General features: G+C 52.7%; 1 protein-coding gene across 2 annotated transcripts; it reads right to left on the bottom strand.

Annotated features, from left to right (window-relative positions):
• Positions 1–347: 347 nt before the first annotated feature.
• Positions 348–13,761, bottom strand: CAMK1G (calcium/calmodulin dependent protein kinase IG). Of its 2 annotated transcripts, none has more exons than XM_058039724.1 (13): positions 13,634–13,761; positions 10,725–10,841; positions 8,371–8,499; positions 8,052–8,126; positions 6,982–7,120; positions 6,357–6,480; positions 5,790–5,865; positions 4,528–4,640; positions 3,627–3,705; positions 3,088–3,175; positions 2,074–2,678; positions 1,841–1,960; positions 348–920 (listed from the first exon to the last, which is right to left on the bottom strand). In XM_058039724.1, exons 2-12 carry the CDS (start codon positions 10,814–10,816, stop codon positions 1,864–1,866), a joined length of 1,617 nt encoding a protein of 538 aa, XP_057895707.1. In that variant the 5' UTR covers positions 10,817–10,841; positions 13,634–13,761; the 3' UTR covers positions 348–920; positions 1,841–1,863. The 2 variants fall into 2 exon arrangements, with proteins under 2 accessions (XP_057895707.1, XP_057895708.1); XM_058039725.1 differs by having other exon boundaries at positions 1,841–1,957.
• Positions 13,762–15,843: the final 2,082 nt, after the last annotated feature.

The raw sequence follows: 15,843 nt of genomic DNA, 5'->3' as shown, positions 1-15,843 counted from the left end.
GGTCTTCTAAAGCTTTTTATCTGTGCTGCAGTTAATTCTTCAAACATGCCACGGCTTCAGTACTTCCCTCTGAGATCTTCCTTCAAATAAGCAGATCAGAGAAGTGGAGAATTTTATCTCCCTCTGTACAAGGTCCCTACATTTATGCAAATCAGACAAACACAGGCTCTCAGTCAAAGGTGAAGGCAGATGTCTTGTTTGATTTTCTGCCACAATCTGCTTATTTTCCACAGAACATTTTGCCAGAAAAACACCAGTGGGGGCAGGTCGGGGATGCACAGGGAAAGCTTTAGGAGGGACTTGACAGACCATTTCCATGTCAGATCTGTATGAATAACCAAGAGCCCTTTACAAAACAAATCTCAGCTTTATTAAGCAAGTGTTCATTGTGCAATGACAGCCTCGGAGGGGGAGCTCAGACCTTGCTGTGGCATTGCCACACACAGGGAGGTTTCTAGCAGGTTCTGTCTCCTGTTGGGGCTGCACTGAGGGCTGGGCAGCTGAACTCCAGCGTGCCAGAGCCTGGGCCAACCAAGGCCAGGAGAGGAGAGGGTGAGGGCTGTAGAAACAAGGGAGCTGCCCCGGGAGTGAAGCTCTGCATGGCTTTGGTTTGTGGGGCTGATGCTGCGCGGGGCCTCGGTGCATTGACAGCTACACAGGGTGCAGGGAACACAAGCTGAGGATGCCCTATGAGAATGGACACTGGGGGTGGGAGCTGGAGCCTCAGACCTTCCCTCGCCTCCTCCGGGCTGCAATGATCCAGAAGCAGCCCCAGCTGCCTGCAGGGATGGATCCTGGCACTGCTGTGCCCCTGGCCCAGCTGGTCACTGCCCTCCAGGGCTGCTGGCAGGGCATAGCCTCCTTTCTGCTCACACTGCCGGCTCCCAAGTGCAGAAAAGAGTCAAAGAGCCCTTCTGGTCCTGCAAGAGAGACAATTCCAGGTGAGGACGGGGCTTTGTTCCCCTGCTAATGAGCTGTGGTGGGGCAGGCACAGCTCGGGTCCCTTTGTGGCTCTCACAAAGGGCTGTCACAGCTCTGATTGCTGAATTGGCCTCTCTGGAGTCTGCAGTGGCTCTAACTGCGTTTGTCTGTGCTGTTAATCCACTGTGCTGATCAAACAGCCCCATCAGCAGAGACTGGCACAGGACATGAGAGCAGGGAGCTCTCTTGCTGTGGCTTTGGAGGAGAGCAGTGCCAGCAGGAGCTCACCTTTGGGACATTGCTCAGAGCAGGGCTGACAGCAGAGCTGCTCACTGCTCACACACAGAGCGTGCAGATGATGGCAGGGCTGAGCCAGGCTGTGCTCAAATGGGATCCAACTGCATTGTTTTACTCTGCTTTACAGAATGAGCCTCTCTTTTCAAAATGGGCTCTGCTCACAAAGACTTTCAAACCTGCCTGGGCCAAAGAGAGGAGCTGCCTGTGCTGAGCCCTTTGCTCATGGCCCCAGCTGAGACCTGGTGAACAGCCCAATCCCAGCTGAGGGACAGGTTTGCATCGGTGTTTTTCCCATTAATTAATAACATTAAAAGTTATTAAAAGCTTAGTAACATTTTCCTATTAGTCAGTGCAGAGTTTGGTGTGACAAACCCAAGCTTGGCTTCCTCTCTCAGGTTCCTGGGCAGCCTTGTTGGGATGTAAAAGCTGGATTGGCCTGGCCCTGGTGGAAGCTGAGAGCTGAGTCATGGCTGGAGAGGTGTTGGTGAAAGGATTTTTCTCTTGCAAAAACCCTGCATTTGTTTATTTCTGTACAGTCACTGTGCTATTTCTGCCTTTCCCTTTTGCCTGCCCTAATTGGATTAATTAGGAGCAGCTGAAGATTGGATTGCAGGGCACTCACCTCTGAGCACGTGGCTGCCTCCATCACATGATCAAACAAACTCCAGTTTGCCCAGTGCCACAGTGAGACGAGTGTTTACTGGTTTTCACTGGAACGAGAACCTCTGACTTGAAATGGCTGCTTGGGAATGGGTGAAAGAAAGAAGAGAAATTGCAATTATTGAGGATTGTTCTGTAGGGGAATTGTCTCCCGTTCCATCTGCTGGGAGTTCATGGAGGGACCTGGATACCTACTGGGATCTTGACGACTTTTTGAGCAGCACTGTCTCGGAGCAGGAGGACGCCTTGCTCTTCTCATGGCCCACACAGGAGGGGCTGCAGCCACAGGAGCTCCTGCCCGGGGGGCTGTGGCTGTCTGGCAGGGCCAGGCTGCTGTCCCTGGGCAGGGGTCCCTCCTCTGGGGGGCTGGGGGTGTCCCTGGGCAGGGGTCCCTCCTCCTCCAGGGGGCTGTGGCTGTCTGGCAGGACCAGTCTGGGGGTGGTTGGTAGGGCCAGGCTGCTGTCCCTGGGCAGGGGTCCCTCCTCTGAGGGGATAGGGGTATCCAACAGGGTCAGGCTGCTGTCCCTGGGCAGGGGTCCCTCCTCTGGGGGGCTTGGCAGCTTTTCCTCCCCCATTTCTGTCTCCTGAGGGGGTCTGGGTGGGTTTGAGCGCCCCTGAGAGGAGCCCTGAGCTGTGTCCTTGTCATCTCCTGGCGCTGCTGTTGGGGAGGTCCCCGAGGGGCTGCTGGGCCTGGGGGGCTCGGGGGTCTCTGGGGCAGGGACAGAGCCCTCGGCCGCCCCGTGGCCGCTCATGTGCAGCTTCTTCATGTGGTGCACGACGGCCGCGGCGTTGAAGGCTTGCTGGGGAGGGAGACAAAAGCCCAGTGAGCAGCTGGTGATGGCAGCACACGCTGAACCCCCCCCAGTGACACCAGTGCTGCCAGCACTGGCTGTCTGGGATGGGCACATTCTGCCACAAACACCACCTGCCATGGGTGCAGGCCGCTGCTGTGTCTGGAGCTCACAGCTGCTTCCAGCCCAGGGAGACAGGGAACAGCTGGGAACAGCTGGAAATGACCCCTCTGCTCCACGGCTGGGGTGAATCTCACTTTGGGAATATTGCTGCCATCACCCTGCAGACACGGACTGCAGGCAATCCCAGCGTTGGAGGATCCCAGGGTTTGGGTGCTCACCCCCCCAGCTCAGTGCTGGCTGACAGCAACTGGTGTTGTTGGTGAAATGGCTCTGGGCTCCAGCAGCAGCCACTTACCCTCCATTTGCTCTTTGCAAAGTTTTTCTGGATCTGAGCGCTGACAGATGGGTAGATGTCACGGTGAAGGGCTGTATTTCCATTAATCCTGCAGATGGAAGAGAAGAAAATGGGCTCGTAGGCAGATGGCATTTGTAAGGCATTCCACATTCTGCAGGCACCGAACTGCTTTGTACGTTCAATCAGCAATAATTAAACCCAAAGGAAAAACAGCAACAAAATGTAACACAAACACACACTTCAAAGCCTGGGAAAGCTCAGGGTGGGATTTCTCCTCTGCCTCTGTTTGTGGAGGCAAATATGCACAAATTGCATCCTTAATTATTCATGGTTTGCTTTCTGTGCACACAAGAAGGAGCCAGCCTGGAGATGCGGGGGAGGCGGTGACGGTAATGACGTTAACGATGCTAATGACGTTAATGACGTTAATGACGGGGTGGGGGACACTCCTGTGCTGGGGACACTCCTGTTCCCTGCTCCCACAGAGCACAATGAGCACACTCAGCGACCCCTGGGACCCCCGGGCACCCCCAGCTCACCACGGGTGCCTCAGGGCCTCCTCGCAGGTGAACCTCGCGCTCGGGTTCTTCTCCAGGAGGTGCCGGATGAAGTCCTTGGCTGTTGGGAAAGGGGAAAAGAGAGAGGGGTTATTGTCCCGTTATTGCCCCCTTATTCCAGAGCTGATCCCAGCAGAACATGGGCAATGCTGCTGGAGGAACAGCACAGAGGTCAGCCCCGAGGAGAGGGGTTTGTGTGGCTGCTCCAGGGGAGGTTCAGGGGCATTTGGGGAACAATTCCTTCACTGAAGGAGTGGTCAGGCACTGGAAGGGGCTGGGCAGGGCAGTGGTGGAGTCACCGTCCCTGGAAACGCTCAAAAAATGAGAGATGGCACTTGGTGATGTGGTGTGGTGGGATTCACTCAAAGACTGGACTTGGAGATTTTTCCACCCTTAATAAGTCCATGATTACTCCAGTAAAGGAAGATTCTTATAGTGACAGGCTCCAGATGAAAAAACATCAACTCTGCATGCACCAAACTTCACTCTTAGAGTGTGTGAATTGGAATTGAATTATTCACCCAAAAAATAACTCTAGAAACCATGAAGTGAAAACTGAGCACATTTAGAAGCTGCCCTGAAGAGCTCTTACATCTCTCCCCTTTTTTTTCCCTCTGTTTTTCTTGCAGGAAGGTTTGTGATGTTTGTTATTAAACCCCAGCACACCCCCTGCTAGGTTTGTTTGTTTGTATAAAAGATTGATGTTGAAATAAGGATGCTGCCTGCAGTGAGCTCCAGGAGCAGCTCGGGCTGGTGAGATGGTGGCAGACAGGACAAAGGGAAAAAATGGGGGAGAAATGCACAGTTTCCCTTCTTACAGAACCCCAGAATGGTCTGGGTTGGAAGGAGCCTCAAAGCTGATGCAGTGCCACCCCTTCATTACCTGACTCGGAGATATCGTCCCAAAACGGAGACTCGAACTCGTAGTAGCCTTCCTTGATCTTCTCAAAGAGTTTGGATTCGGTTTCCTCGTAGAAAGGAGGGTACCCACAGAGCCTGGGGCAGAGCAGAGACACAGGGGCCCTTCAGTGGCAGCCCAGAGTGGGCACAGAGGTGACAAGGTGTCACAAGGGTGCTCTGTCCCCTCCCTGTCCCTCCCTGCTCAGGGGATCAGCAGAGCTGCACAAAAGAGTTAAAAACTCCCCTGCAGCAGCAGCAGCAGTGAGAGGACAAAGCCACAGCTGGTACCGAGCTGAGAGTGTGGGAGGAAACGAAACAAAAAGTCCCCGGGAAGATGGAATGGTTTTTGTAGGGAGCTGGAGAAAAACAAAGCCGAGGATGAGGCACAGGCAGAGCAAATGGGATTCCTGTCATCTCCTCTGCTGTGCTCGATTCCCCTCATCCCTTTAATTTCTGGGTTTGGGAAGAATTCAGTGCTGTGCTCCACAGAGAAAAGGGAGGTCTGGGGGAGCTCCCAAACCCACGGAAAAGGAAAAGGAGCGAGTTCCCAAACCCAGAGCAAAGGAAAAGGAGCAATTCCCAAACCCAGAGCAAAGGAAAAGGAGCAATTCCCAAACCCAGAGCAAAGGAAAAGGAGCAATTCCCAAACCCAGGACAAAGGAAAAGGAGCAATTCCCAAACCCAGAGCAAAGGAAAAGGAGCAATTCCCAAATCCAGGACAAAGGAAAAGGAGCAATTCCCAAACCCAGAGCAAAGGAAAAGGAGCGAGTTCCCAAACCCAGGACAAAGGAAAAGGAGCAATTCCCAAACCCAGAGCAAAGGAAAAGGAGCAATTCCCAAACCCAGGACAAAGGAAAAGGAGCAATTCCCAAACCCAGAGCAAAGGAAAAGGAGCAATTCCCAAACCCAGGACAAAGGAAAAGGAGTGAGTTCCCAAACCCAGAGCAAAGGAAAAGGAGCAATTCCCAAACCCAGAGCAAAGGAAAAGGAGCAATTCCCAAACCCAGGACAAAGGAAAAGGAGCGAGTTCCCAAACCCACGGAAAAGGAAAAGGAGCAATTCCCAAACCCAGAGCAAAGGAAAAGGAGTGAGTTCCCAAACCCAGAGCAAAGGAAAAGGAGCAATTCCCAAACCCAGAGCAAAGGAAAAGGAGCGAGTTCCCAAACGCAGGACAAAGGAAAAGGAGCAATTCCCAAAGCCAGGACAAAGGAAAAGGAGCAGCTGCTGCTGCCCTGTGGCACTCACAGGATGTAGGTGATGACCCCGATGGACCAGCAATCCACGGCTTTGCTGTAGGGCTTCTGGGCCAGCACCTCGGGGGCTGCAGGACAGCAAAGCAAAGGCAGCCCTGAGCAATAATGGGTTATCCAGCACTGGGGGCAGCAGGAGTCACAGCCAGGCACAGCCCCATCTCCCAGCTGAGTTGTCTGCGGTTTTTGGCTCTTTTTAATGCCATTTTACAGAAAGAACCACAGACAGTCTCTGCCTGCATGCTGAGGTTTAACCACAGAGCTGATCCAGCCAGTGCAGTCTGGTGGGAATTAAATAAAATCCCATTGCATTAAAATAATTTTTATAATTTTTTCAATAGATACATTTCCCTTAAAAATTACCATCTTCTTTGCATTTTTAAAACGTAGAGGTTTTTCAATCCCTGCACTCATTTACAGGGTCTGTGCAGTGCCTCTGTGAGTCCCATGTTGTTACCAACACGCTGATGTATTTCTTTCCCCCTTCCAGGCATGTCCTGGATGTGCACAGCCCTTTCTCCAGGAACTCCACCAGCACAAACCCACTCCTGCCCCTGCTCACCCACGTATCCTGGGGTCCCACAGGCCGTGGACATGATCCCATTCTGCTCCATTTTCGACAGGCCAAAATCCGTGATCATGATTTTGGAGTTCTCCTCGGGGGTGAGGTACAGCAGGTTCTCAGGCTGGGGACACATTTGGGGCAGGAAAATGGAAAAGAGGAGTGTGGTTACCAATTGTTGTGGTGCTGGTGTGAGGTCCCCAGGATGAGGTGAGAGATGAGAATTGACTCTGAGTTCTAAGCAGGCTGATTTATCATTTTATAATATTATATTAAAAGAAAATGATATACTAAAACTACACTGAAAAAAGAAGAAAAAAATCAGAAAGCTAAAAAAATTGTAATAAAAAACTTGTGACTGACCAGAGTCCCGACACAACTAAACAAGAATTAATCATTAATTAAAAACAATTCACATGGAACCAATCAAAAATACACCTGTTGGTAAGCAACCTCCAAACTACCATCAAATAATTATTGTTTACATTTCTTTTCTGAGGCTTCTCGGGAGAAAAATCTTGGGAAAGGGAATTTTTATAAAATGTGGCAGTGACAGAGGAGCAGAGGGGGTGGAGCAGGGCAGGTGAGGGGGGGGCAGAGCACAGGTGCAACAGGCAGGGCTCACCTTGAGGTCCCGGTGCACGATGCCATTCTCATGCAGGTATTTCACAGCTGTCAGCACCTGGTGGATCACCAGACTCGCGTCCTTCTCCGTGTACACTCCCCGCTCCAGGATCCTGTCAAACAGCTCTCCCCCAGACACCCTGTGCAGAGAAAAGGACTGGAATAAACACAAACAGGGCTTTTGTGTGAGCTCAGCTGAGTTCTGCTCCTCCCTCACCAGGTTTTGGGAGGCTGAGGCTGATGGGAGCTCCTGGGTGCAACGCCAGGCTGCCAGTGGGCATTGCTGGCACACCTGGGCACTCTGGGGAGCTTTGAGGCAAGTCCTGCTGGGGCTGCTGTCACAGACATCTTTTATGGAAAATCCTTTCCTTAGGATTTTTCCTCCTGAGAAGCTGAGAGGCCTCAGGAACAAAATGCAAACAATGATTATCTGCTGCTGTGGAATGTAACAGGTGCATCTGGGATTGGTCCATGTTGGTTGTTTGTAATTAATGGCAAATCACAGTCAGCTGGCTTGGACTCTGTCTGAGCCACAAGCCTTTGTTATCATTCCTTCTTATTCTATTCTTAGCCAGCCTTCTGAAGAAATCCTTTCTTCTGTTCTTTTAGTATAGTTTTAATGCAATATATATGATAAAATAATCAATCAGCCTCCTGAAGCATGGAGTCAGATCCTGTCTCTCCCCTCACCCTCAGGCCCCTCTGAGCACGGGCACAGTGCTGGTACCCAGCCCTGCCTCAGGCTCCCCCCACCAGTGGCCAAGGGTTTGTTCTGCACTGAACCTGCAGTCAGGCAGGAGGATGCTCAGAGCCGTTCCCTGCTGCTGACACGGTGCCCATTCCATTTCTAGAAACCCTGCGTGGCACAGCTTTAATTAGAAATACTTCTGGCTCTGCCCTGCTAAAGTGTCAGGAATTGATTTGCATAAATAGATCCAAATCGGGGTTCAGAAAGTCACTGTTGGCATGGGGATGGGCCAAGGGGGCACAAGGAATGCCCAGGTGGGTGCTGACATCCCACACATCCCCTGCCCCTCTGTGTGGCCCCAAAATGGCTCTGCTGGTACTCACAGCTGCATGACCAGGTAGAAGTGGGTTGTGCTCTCATAAATATCCTCCAGAGTCACAATGTTTTCATGCTTTATCCTGCAAAGGGAAATGTGTGTCAGAAACAAATCCTGGCAAGGGCAGAGGGGGGAAAAGCCAGCGGCCACCTTGCTTTAATCACCAGGGAGAGTGCACTGGGGGCTCTGGGGCTGCTGTCCCTGCCCTACATGGCACAGGACCACTGCTGTCCATCCAATTCCTTTTGGGGCACCATCAGTGGGGCCAGACCCTTTAAATACAGCCCCCAGCACATCAGGAACGCTCCTTGGGCTGTCACACTCACTTTTTCAGCACTGCTATTTCATTCTCCAGGCTGCTGTCCCTGTTGAGAGGAGACTTCTTGATGCATTTCAGAGCAAAGAGCTGGCCAGTGCTCTTCTGCTTCACCAGGAAAACTTCTGAGAAGGCACCTCTGCAGAGAGGGGAGAAACTGTATTTCAGGGGCATGGGATGGACTGACAGAGAGGGGAAACAGCACACGAAACAATGTGCTGGAACTTCACGTGGGTGCTGATTCTAAAGCTGGGGCTGTACTGGAGCAGCCCCAAACTCAGGGTGCTCAAGGCAAGGTTATGCAATGAGAATCAAACCCCACAATTTTTCCTGTACAGAAAATGTTCATTCTGCACAGCCCAGGAGGGAGCTGCAGTTTGGGCTGTGCCACCCAACGTTCTGCAGGTCCAGCATGCAAAGAGGCAGGAGAATTCCAGTTAATCTTTAATTCAGCCTTGTTCTGCTGCTGCTGTCCCCGTGTCCCCTTGGGGACAAAGTGACAGGGAGTGTCTGCCCCCCCCAGCAGCATCAGGTATTTATAACCTGCCTAAAACCCCAATCCAGCTTTGTCCTGGGGCTGAGCACGAGGCTGGGGCAGTGACAGTGACACTGGGCCAGTCCCCACTAATCCTCATCAAACCTTAATGATGCAGCTCCTTAATTGAGGCCTTAAATGAGGCTTGCTGGGAGGCTCAGGGCAAGGAAGGGCAGTGCTGTGGAGCCTGGGGGAAAGTGAAAACAACTTTGAGGTGGTTTTAAGTCCCAGATCTTCATTTTAATTCTTCAGAGAGCTGGAGCGATGCACGTGGGAAAAATCCCAATTTCTAATGTTAAATTCTCCTATTAAAGCAATAGTAGGAAATGAACAACCTACAAATCAGCTGCTGGGGCATCTGTTCTATATCTCTGTCCCAAACAGTTTATAATAATTATGCTCCTTATTAAAAATGATGAATCAACAAGTGGGCAAGGAGAGAACAAAGCTTTTTCTAACCTCATTCCCTCAGTGAAAGCTGCTGGGTAATTCAATTAATCTCTGAGGCTGACAAGGCTCAGAATTTGGAGGAGCTGCTTCTTTGGGAGCTTTTTCGTGGGCTCAGAAGTCACAGAGAATTTGTCCATGACAGAAGTTGCTGGTGGAGGTAATTCAATTCCTCCCCCACAACCTTGGGAATGTTTTGTTGTCTCATGCCCATGAATAGGCAAATGAAGCTGTTAACGCACAGGGAGGGATTGTACAACTCCAGCATCCTTGTTTTTGTTTCATTCCCCAACTGAGTCAGGGCTCCTGAGCTAAATATACAACTTGTTATTGTCGTGCTCTGCCGTGCCAGCCCTGACCTTGCAGCAGGAGTGGGCAAAAACCTGTCCTGCGAGAGAGGGTCCCTGGGGGCAGGGGGCTGCGGGGAGGGCAGGGGGCTCTACAGGGAGGGCAGGGGGCTCTACAGGGAGGGCAGGGGGCTGCAGGGAGGGCAGGGGGCTGCAGGGAGGGCAGGGGGCTGCAGGGAGGGCAGGGGGATGCAGGGAGGGCAGGGGGCTGCAGGGAGGGCAGGGGGCTCTACAGGGAGGGCAGGGGGATGCAGGGAGGGCAGGGGGCTCTGCAGGGAGGGCAGGGGGCTCTACAGGGAGGGCAGGGGGATGCAGGGAGGGCAGGGGGCTGCGGGGAGGGCAGGGGGATGCAGGGAGGGCAGGGGGCTGCAGGGAGGGCAGGGGGATGCAGGGAGGGCAGGGGGATGCAGGGAGGGCAGGGGGCTGCGGGGAGGGCAGGGGGCTGCAGGGAGGGCAGGGGGCTCTACAGGGAGGGCAGGGGGCTGTGGGGAGGGCAGGGGGCTGCAGGGAGGGCAGGGGGCTGCAGGGAGGGCAGGGGGCTCTACAGGGAGGGCAGGGGGCTCTACAGGGAGGGCAGGGGGCTTTACAGGGAGGGCAGGGGGCTGCGGGGAGGGCAGGGGGATGCAGGGAGGGCAGGGGGATGCAGGGAGGGCAGGGGGCTGTGGGGAGGGCAGGGGGCTGTGGGGAGGGCAGGGGGGGATGCAGAGAGGGCAGGGGGCTCTACAGGGAGGGCAGGGGCACCTGGAGCTGTGCCTGGGGCTGGGGGCTCTGCTGCTCTTTGGGGAGGGTGAATCAGGAGCGGGAGCAGCAGCAGCAGCACCTTGGGCATCCCTCACCTGCTCCTGGCCTGGGACACTGAGCAGGGCCAGGAGGGACCCAGGGACACTGAGCAGGGCCAGGACAGACCCAGGGACACTGAGGAGGGACCCAGGACAGACCCAGGGACACTGAGCAGGGCCAGTTGGGCCTGGGGAACCAGGGCTGGGGCTGCTCGTGCCCAGGGACACAGGGACAGCAGCTCCTGTGGGTACTCACGAGCCCAGGGCCTCCATGAAGATGAAGGTTTTGCGGATGTTGCTCGTCTGCTTCTTCCAGGAGCCGCTGCCTTCCTCCTCCTTGCGCCCCATCTCCTCCAGAGTGGAAGCAGGAACGCTGTGAGGAAGAGGAGGAGGAGGAGGATGAGGAGGAGAGGTCACTGCCACAGTCTGTGTTTGCAGGGAGCCCAGGACCCCCCAGTCACAGCTGGGGTCAGAGCTTGGCCTGGGAGCTGTGAAATGTTCCCCAGACCCCAAATCCCATCACGGGATCTGGTCTGGGGACTGGAGGGACACTGGAACCTGAGACAGGGACCTGGAGACGGGGAAAAATCGATGTAAAAGTGACCCTGGGAATGGGGAGCATCCCTGGGAATGGGGAGCATCCCTGGGAATAGGGAGCATCCCTGGGAATGGGGAGCAGGAGGGGAGCCAAGGGCAGTGGGACACAGCTGAACCTTCAGAAGACAAAGCAAAATCTCTCCTGGATGTTTGTTACCCCATTTGGAAAAGTCAGGAGTACTCAAGCAGAGAAGAAGCTCAAAGGTCTTTTTCCATGAGAGGCTGCTTGGATATTGGATTCCTCCTGAACCTACTTTATCTCCCTAATTAGCACGTTTGCAGGGTGTTCGGCTCCTTGACACAATTTTTAAAGGTTAATTTAACATTATTGAAACCGAAATTGACTCGATTGTAAACAGCTGATGCTTTCAGTCCATGAAATCACCGAAGGCCTCGTGAACTTGACCTTTATTTACCTCTGGGTTTCCGATGCCTGTGGGACTCACAGAAACCAGCTCCTTCCAGAGCCCAGCCTGATCCTGCTGTCTGAAACCAGGGAAGGTCAAAAGTCCTTCAGAAAAACGCTGATCAATCAGTAGAAATCTTTCTGCCAATTATTTTAAGTCCCTAAATAACGTTTTCTTTGCAGTCATCTGCCCATCCCAAACCTACAGATCTGGAATATCACAGAAAGAGAATTTGCAGGCAGACATTCACCTGGTGATGGCAGGTGAGTTTTATCCACTCTAAACAAATATCAGAGCTGGCAGGGTGGTGCTGAGTGACAGGGAAACTGAGAGGAGCTCCCCTTGCTCTCCCTGGCTGCTGCCAAACACAGAATGTGAGGTGAAAAAGGAGAATAAATTCCCCAAGTAGGTCAGGCTGGCCCTGGGGACCAGTGGCATTTTGGGCTCTGTGCTGGAGCCTGTCCTGGTTGGGAGCAGCTGATGGGACAGAGGGAACAGGGCAGGGAGACCCTGCTGGCCTGGCAGAGGTGACAGTGCCAGCCCTGGGACGGGGGATGGACACTCACTGCTGAGATTTGGCCCACCAAACCCCGGGCTTCAATCCTGGCTCATTTCAGTTCCATTCCCGGAGTGTTTTGATGTTTAATTCATTGTGAATTCAACAAGTTCCCTGTTTTAAAGGGACTTTGGGCCTGGGGACAGATCCCAGCCCTGGGATGCACACAGAGGGCACCCAGGGGCACCCAAAATTCACATTATTTTAAAGGATTATTTAAATAATTCACATGATTTTAACCCCTGATCCCACGAGGGGCTGTGGTGCCCTTTGTGCCCGTTCACCTCCTGGCACTGCGAGCACTCCGGTGTGCCAGGGTTGCATAATGAGATTGAAAAGCTCATTAACCCATGCAGGTGAGACCTTGTGGGGCTGAGAGGGCAAAGCTCATTAACCCATGCAGGTGAGACCCTCTGGGGCTGAGGGTGAAGTGCAGAACTCAGCTTGGCTTTGTGGAGCCTCCCCTTGCCCGCCATAACAAGCACAGCAACAGGCAGGGCTGCACCTGGGCTTGCAACCTGGACACAGGATAACAAACAAGTGTGATATCAGAAGATAATAACCAAGTGTGATATCAGAAGATAACAAACAAGTGTGATATCAGAAGATAACAAACAAGTGTGATATCAGAAGATAACAAGCAAGTGTGATATCAGAAGATAATAAACAATTGTGATATCAGAGGATAACAAACAAGTGTGACATCAGAAGATAACAAACAAGTGTGACATCAGAAGATAATAACCAAGTGTGATATCAGAAGATAATAAACAATTGTGATATCAGAGGATATATCAGTGTCTGACCTCTGGGCTCCCCTCAGCCCGAGCCAAGCCCTGCTCTGCTCTGCCTGATCCAGCTCGACCCTGCTCAGGGTGCAAGGGCTGTTCCGATGACCTTGCTCAAATCATTCCCGAGGAAATCTGCTCTGCTCCCCCGTCCCACAGCCACAAACGCATCTGCAGGCAGCCCCTGCCCCTGGATGATGCTCTGCATTAGCAGAACGATTGTGAGTCATGATTAATGCTCTCGTGACAAACTTCCATGGGCAGGGGGAGCAGACATGCAGCTTGCGGGGCTTTGCCTTTGCAATTAGAAGTTTATGGGGAAAAAAGGGGGAATGCAAATTCAAAGGGCTCTGATTTTTAAAAGAAATACAGCAAAGCAAGCAAATCTGCGTGTGAATGAACAAATGAATGAATGAGTGAATGAATGAAGTGCCAGGACAGCCGCCGTGTTCAGGGACAAAAGAACAAGAAATCGAAGCCACGAGCTCGCCATTAAAAACAAACCCACATCAGGGCTCTGCATCCCCCTCCACAGCATCCACTCCAACTTGGGGAACACCGGAAAATCTCCATTTTCATGGGAAATATCCCAGATTCCCTACAGTACTCTGGATGGAAAATGTCAGAGACAGCTTTCTACGAAATCACCGAACACAACGCGAGTGCTGGAAGATCCTACAGAGGAGCAGCCCTCTGGTGTTCTCCCTGCTACAAGATAAACGCAATTTCAATCAAAGCAGGCGAGCGGGGACCCCACCTGCTTCACCGGGAGAGCAGGGACGGCAAAGGGCTCGTAAGGAAAGGGAATTGCGCTTACCCAGGTCAGCACAGACAGAGCTGCTCCTGCCGGCGGCTCCGCTCGGCGCCGTCTGCGGGGATTAGAGCCGGGGAGGAGGAGGAGGAGGAGATGGAGCCGAGATGGTAACCAGGGAGCCACCAGGGAGCCGCCAGGGAGCCACCAGGGCACGGGGACAGTGCTGCAGGGCTGGGCTCCAGTGCCACCAGGCTCAGGGCTGGACCGGGATCTGTCCCCACCCAGTGCCACCAGGCTCAGGGCTGGGGCTGGGCATGCAGCAGCTGCTCCTGCTGGCACTGAGACATCCCCAATAGAAATCCAGGCTCCCTTCCTCACCCAAACAACTCCTCAGGGCTTGGAAACCACTCCCATTGCCCTGGCACGGGCTGGCACTCCTGTGGCACTGCTCTGACACTGCCCTGGCTGTCCTAGCAGCAGCTCCAGCCTGAGCAGGGGATACTCCTCACCGTCCCTGAATGGCACAAACCCCAGAGAGCAATCATTGGGCAGAGGTGAATCGCCATGCCCCCAATTTGGGGCTGTTTTACCCCAAACAACGCCTCTATTCTGAATTTCAGATCCTCCCTGTGAGTGCCTGCCCAAGCACAGCGCATGTGAATAGAGGAAATATTAATAATTCTTTGGATCTTTTCAGTGCTGTGGGATTTTTAGAGCTGGCAATAACAACTTTACTGACTGCATCCTCAGTTGATTCACACTGCCATCTAGAATAATGCATGGGAAAAGTCCATATCATTGTGGAGTTTAGTTTTACGGCAGGGATAAATCAGCTCTGGGGCAATACTTGAAATTCCCATTCTTTTTCTGGGAATATTTTCCCTCAGGAGCTCGGTCCCAAGGCAGAGGCTCTGGGGTGTTGTTCCTTTGCTGCTCAGGCTCCATCCCAGGGATTTTGGTCAGGATTCCTGCAGGTGGCTCTGAACGTGCAGCTTCCCTTTAGGGCAAGGTTTGGGGGGAATTTCCATGGAATTTACCTGGAAAGGCACTTAAGGCCTCACCTGTGGAGTGAGGGGGAGACACCAGAGCCAGAGGGGTGGGAGAGGCTTTATTAGGGGGTTAATTTGGTTTATTAGGGGCGTTCATTTTGTTTATTAGGGGGGTTTATTTGGTTTATTCAAGGGATATTTTAGGGGAATTTATTTGGGTTTATTTAGGGGGATTTTTTAGGGGTGTTTATTTAAAGGGGTTTGTTTGGGGGGTTTATTAGAAGGGCTTATTAGGGTTTTTTCAGGGGGGGTATTAGGGGTGGTTTTGGGGGGTTTATTAGGGGATTTATTGGGGGGGTTTTGTCAGAGAAGTTTATTTAGAGGGCCTTATTAGGGGGGTTATTTGGTTTTTTTTCTGGGGGAGGTTTATTAGAGATTTTTTGGGGGGGTTATTAGGGCGTTCCCAGCCATCCTGGGATGGTTTGGAGGAGCTCGAGGCAGAGCTGAGGAGCACAAAGAGAAGCCCTGATGTGCCAGCCTCAGATGAAGCTGTGAGGCCTCAGGAACAAAATGCCAACAATGGTTATCTGCTGCTGTGGGATGCAACAGGTGCATCTGGGATTGGTCTCATGGGGTTGTTTCTGATTAATGGCCAAACACAGTCAGCTGGCTTGGACAGAGAGCCTGAGCCACAAACCTTTGTTATCATTCTCTGCTATTCTATTCTTAGCCGGCCTTCTGATGAAATCCTTTCTTCTATTCTTTCAGTATAGCTTTAATATAACATATATCACAAAATAATAAATCAAGCCTTCCTAAACACGGAGCCAACGTTCTCCGTGTCTGTTCCCTCACCCTGGGAGCCCTGTAAGCATCCCCACACCGCCACAGCCCTGGAGCTGCGGGCCGGGCCAGCAGAGAGCACTGCAGCACAGCCCATGCAGCACAGCCCATGCAGCCGAGGAGAGGCGCAGGAACAGCCCTGGTTGCAGCAAAGCTGTGAGAACACGAGCGGCGCCCTTGGGAGCCTGAGCAGGGCAGGTGATTGTGGCAGAGCTCCTTGAAATAAAGTGCATTTCAATAACACGTTCCTCTCAGCCTGGGAGCACTGTTTGCTTCTCTCTTTGCCCTAAACCTGCTCTGTAAAGCAGGGAGGCTCCTTCACCCAGGGCGTGGTGGGGATGAGCTGAGCTGGGTCTGGATCCTTTGAGCCTCAATGGGAAGGAGCTGCTCTTTTCTCCAGCTTCGTTTTTAAACTTCAGTGGATAAACTGGTGAATGAGTT

The sequence above is a fragment of the Melospiza georgiana genome, chromosome 23 (assembly GCF_028018845.1).
Source record: "Melospiza georgiana isolate bMelGeo1 chromosome 23, bMelGeo1.pri, whole genome shotgun sequence".
NCBI classification, from domain to species: domain Eukaryota; kingdom Metazoa; phylum Chordata; class Aves; order Passeriformes; family Passerellidae; genus Melospiza; species Melospiza georgiana.
Note: the sequence above shows the minus strand (reverse complement) of the source record. Positions and strands in the feature narration are given on the sequence as shown.

What these genes read in the sequence shown, in the direction of transcription:
- CAMK1G (XM_058039724.1), bottom strand. Translation starts at nt 10,816, where the DNA reads ATGGGGCGCAAGGAGGAGGAAGGCAGCGGCTCCTGGAAGAAGCAGACG. An exon ending in GAAATAGCAGTGCTGAAAAA is followed by an intron (nt 8,127 to 8,370) that starts GTGAGTGTGACA and finishes TTCCCTTTGCAG; the next exon opens with GATAAAGCATGAAAACATTG. An exon ending in AAAAAGTCGTCAAGATCCCA is followed by an intron (nt 1,961 to 2,073) that starts GTAGGTATCCAG and finishes CCCATTCCCAAG; the next exon opens with CAGCCATTTCAAGTCAGAGG.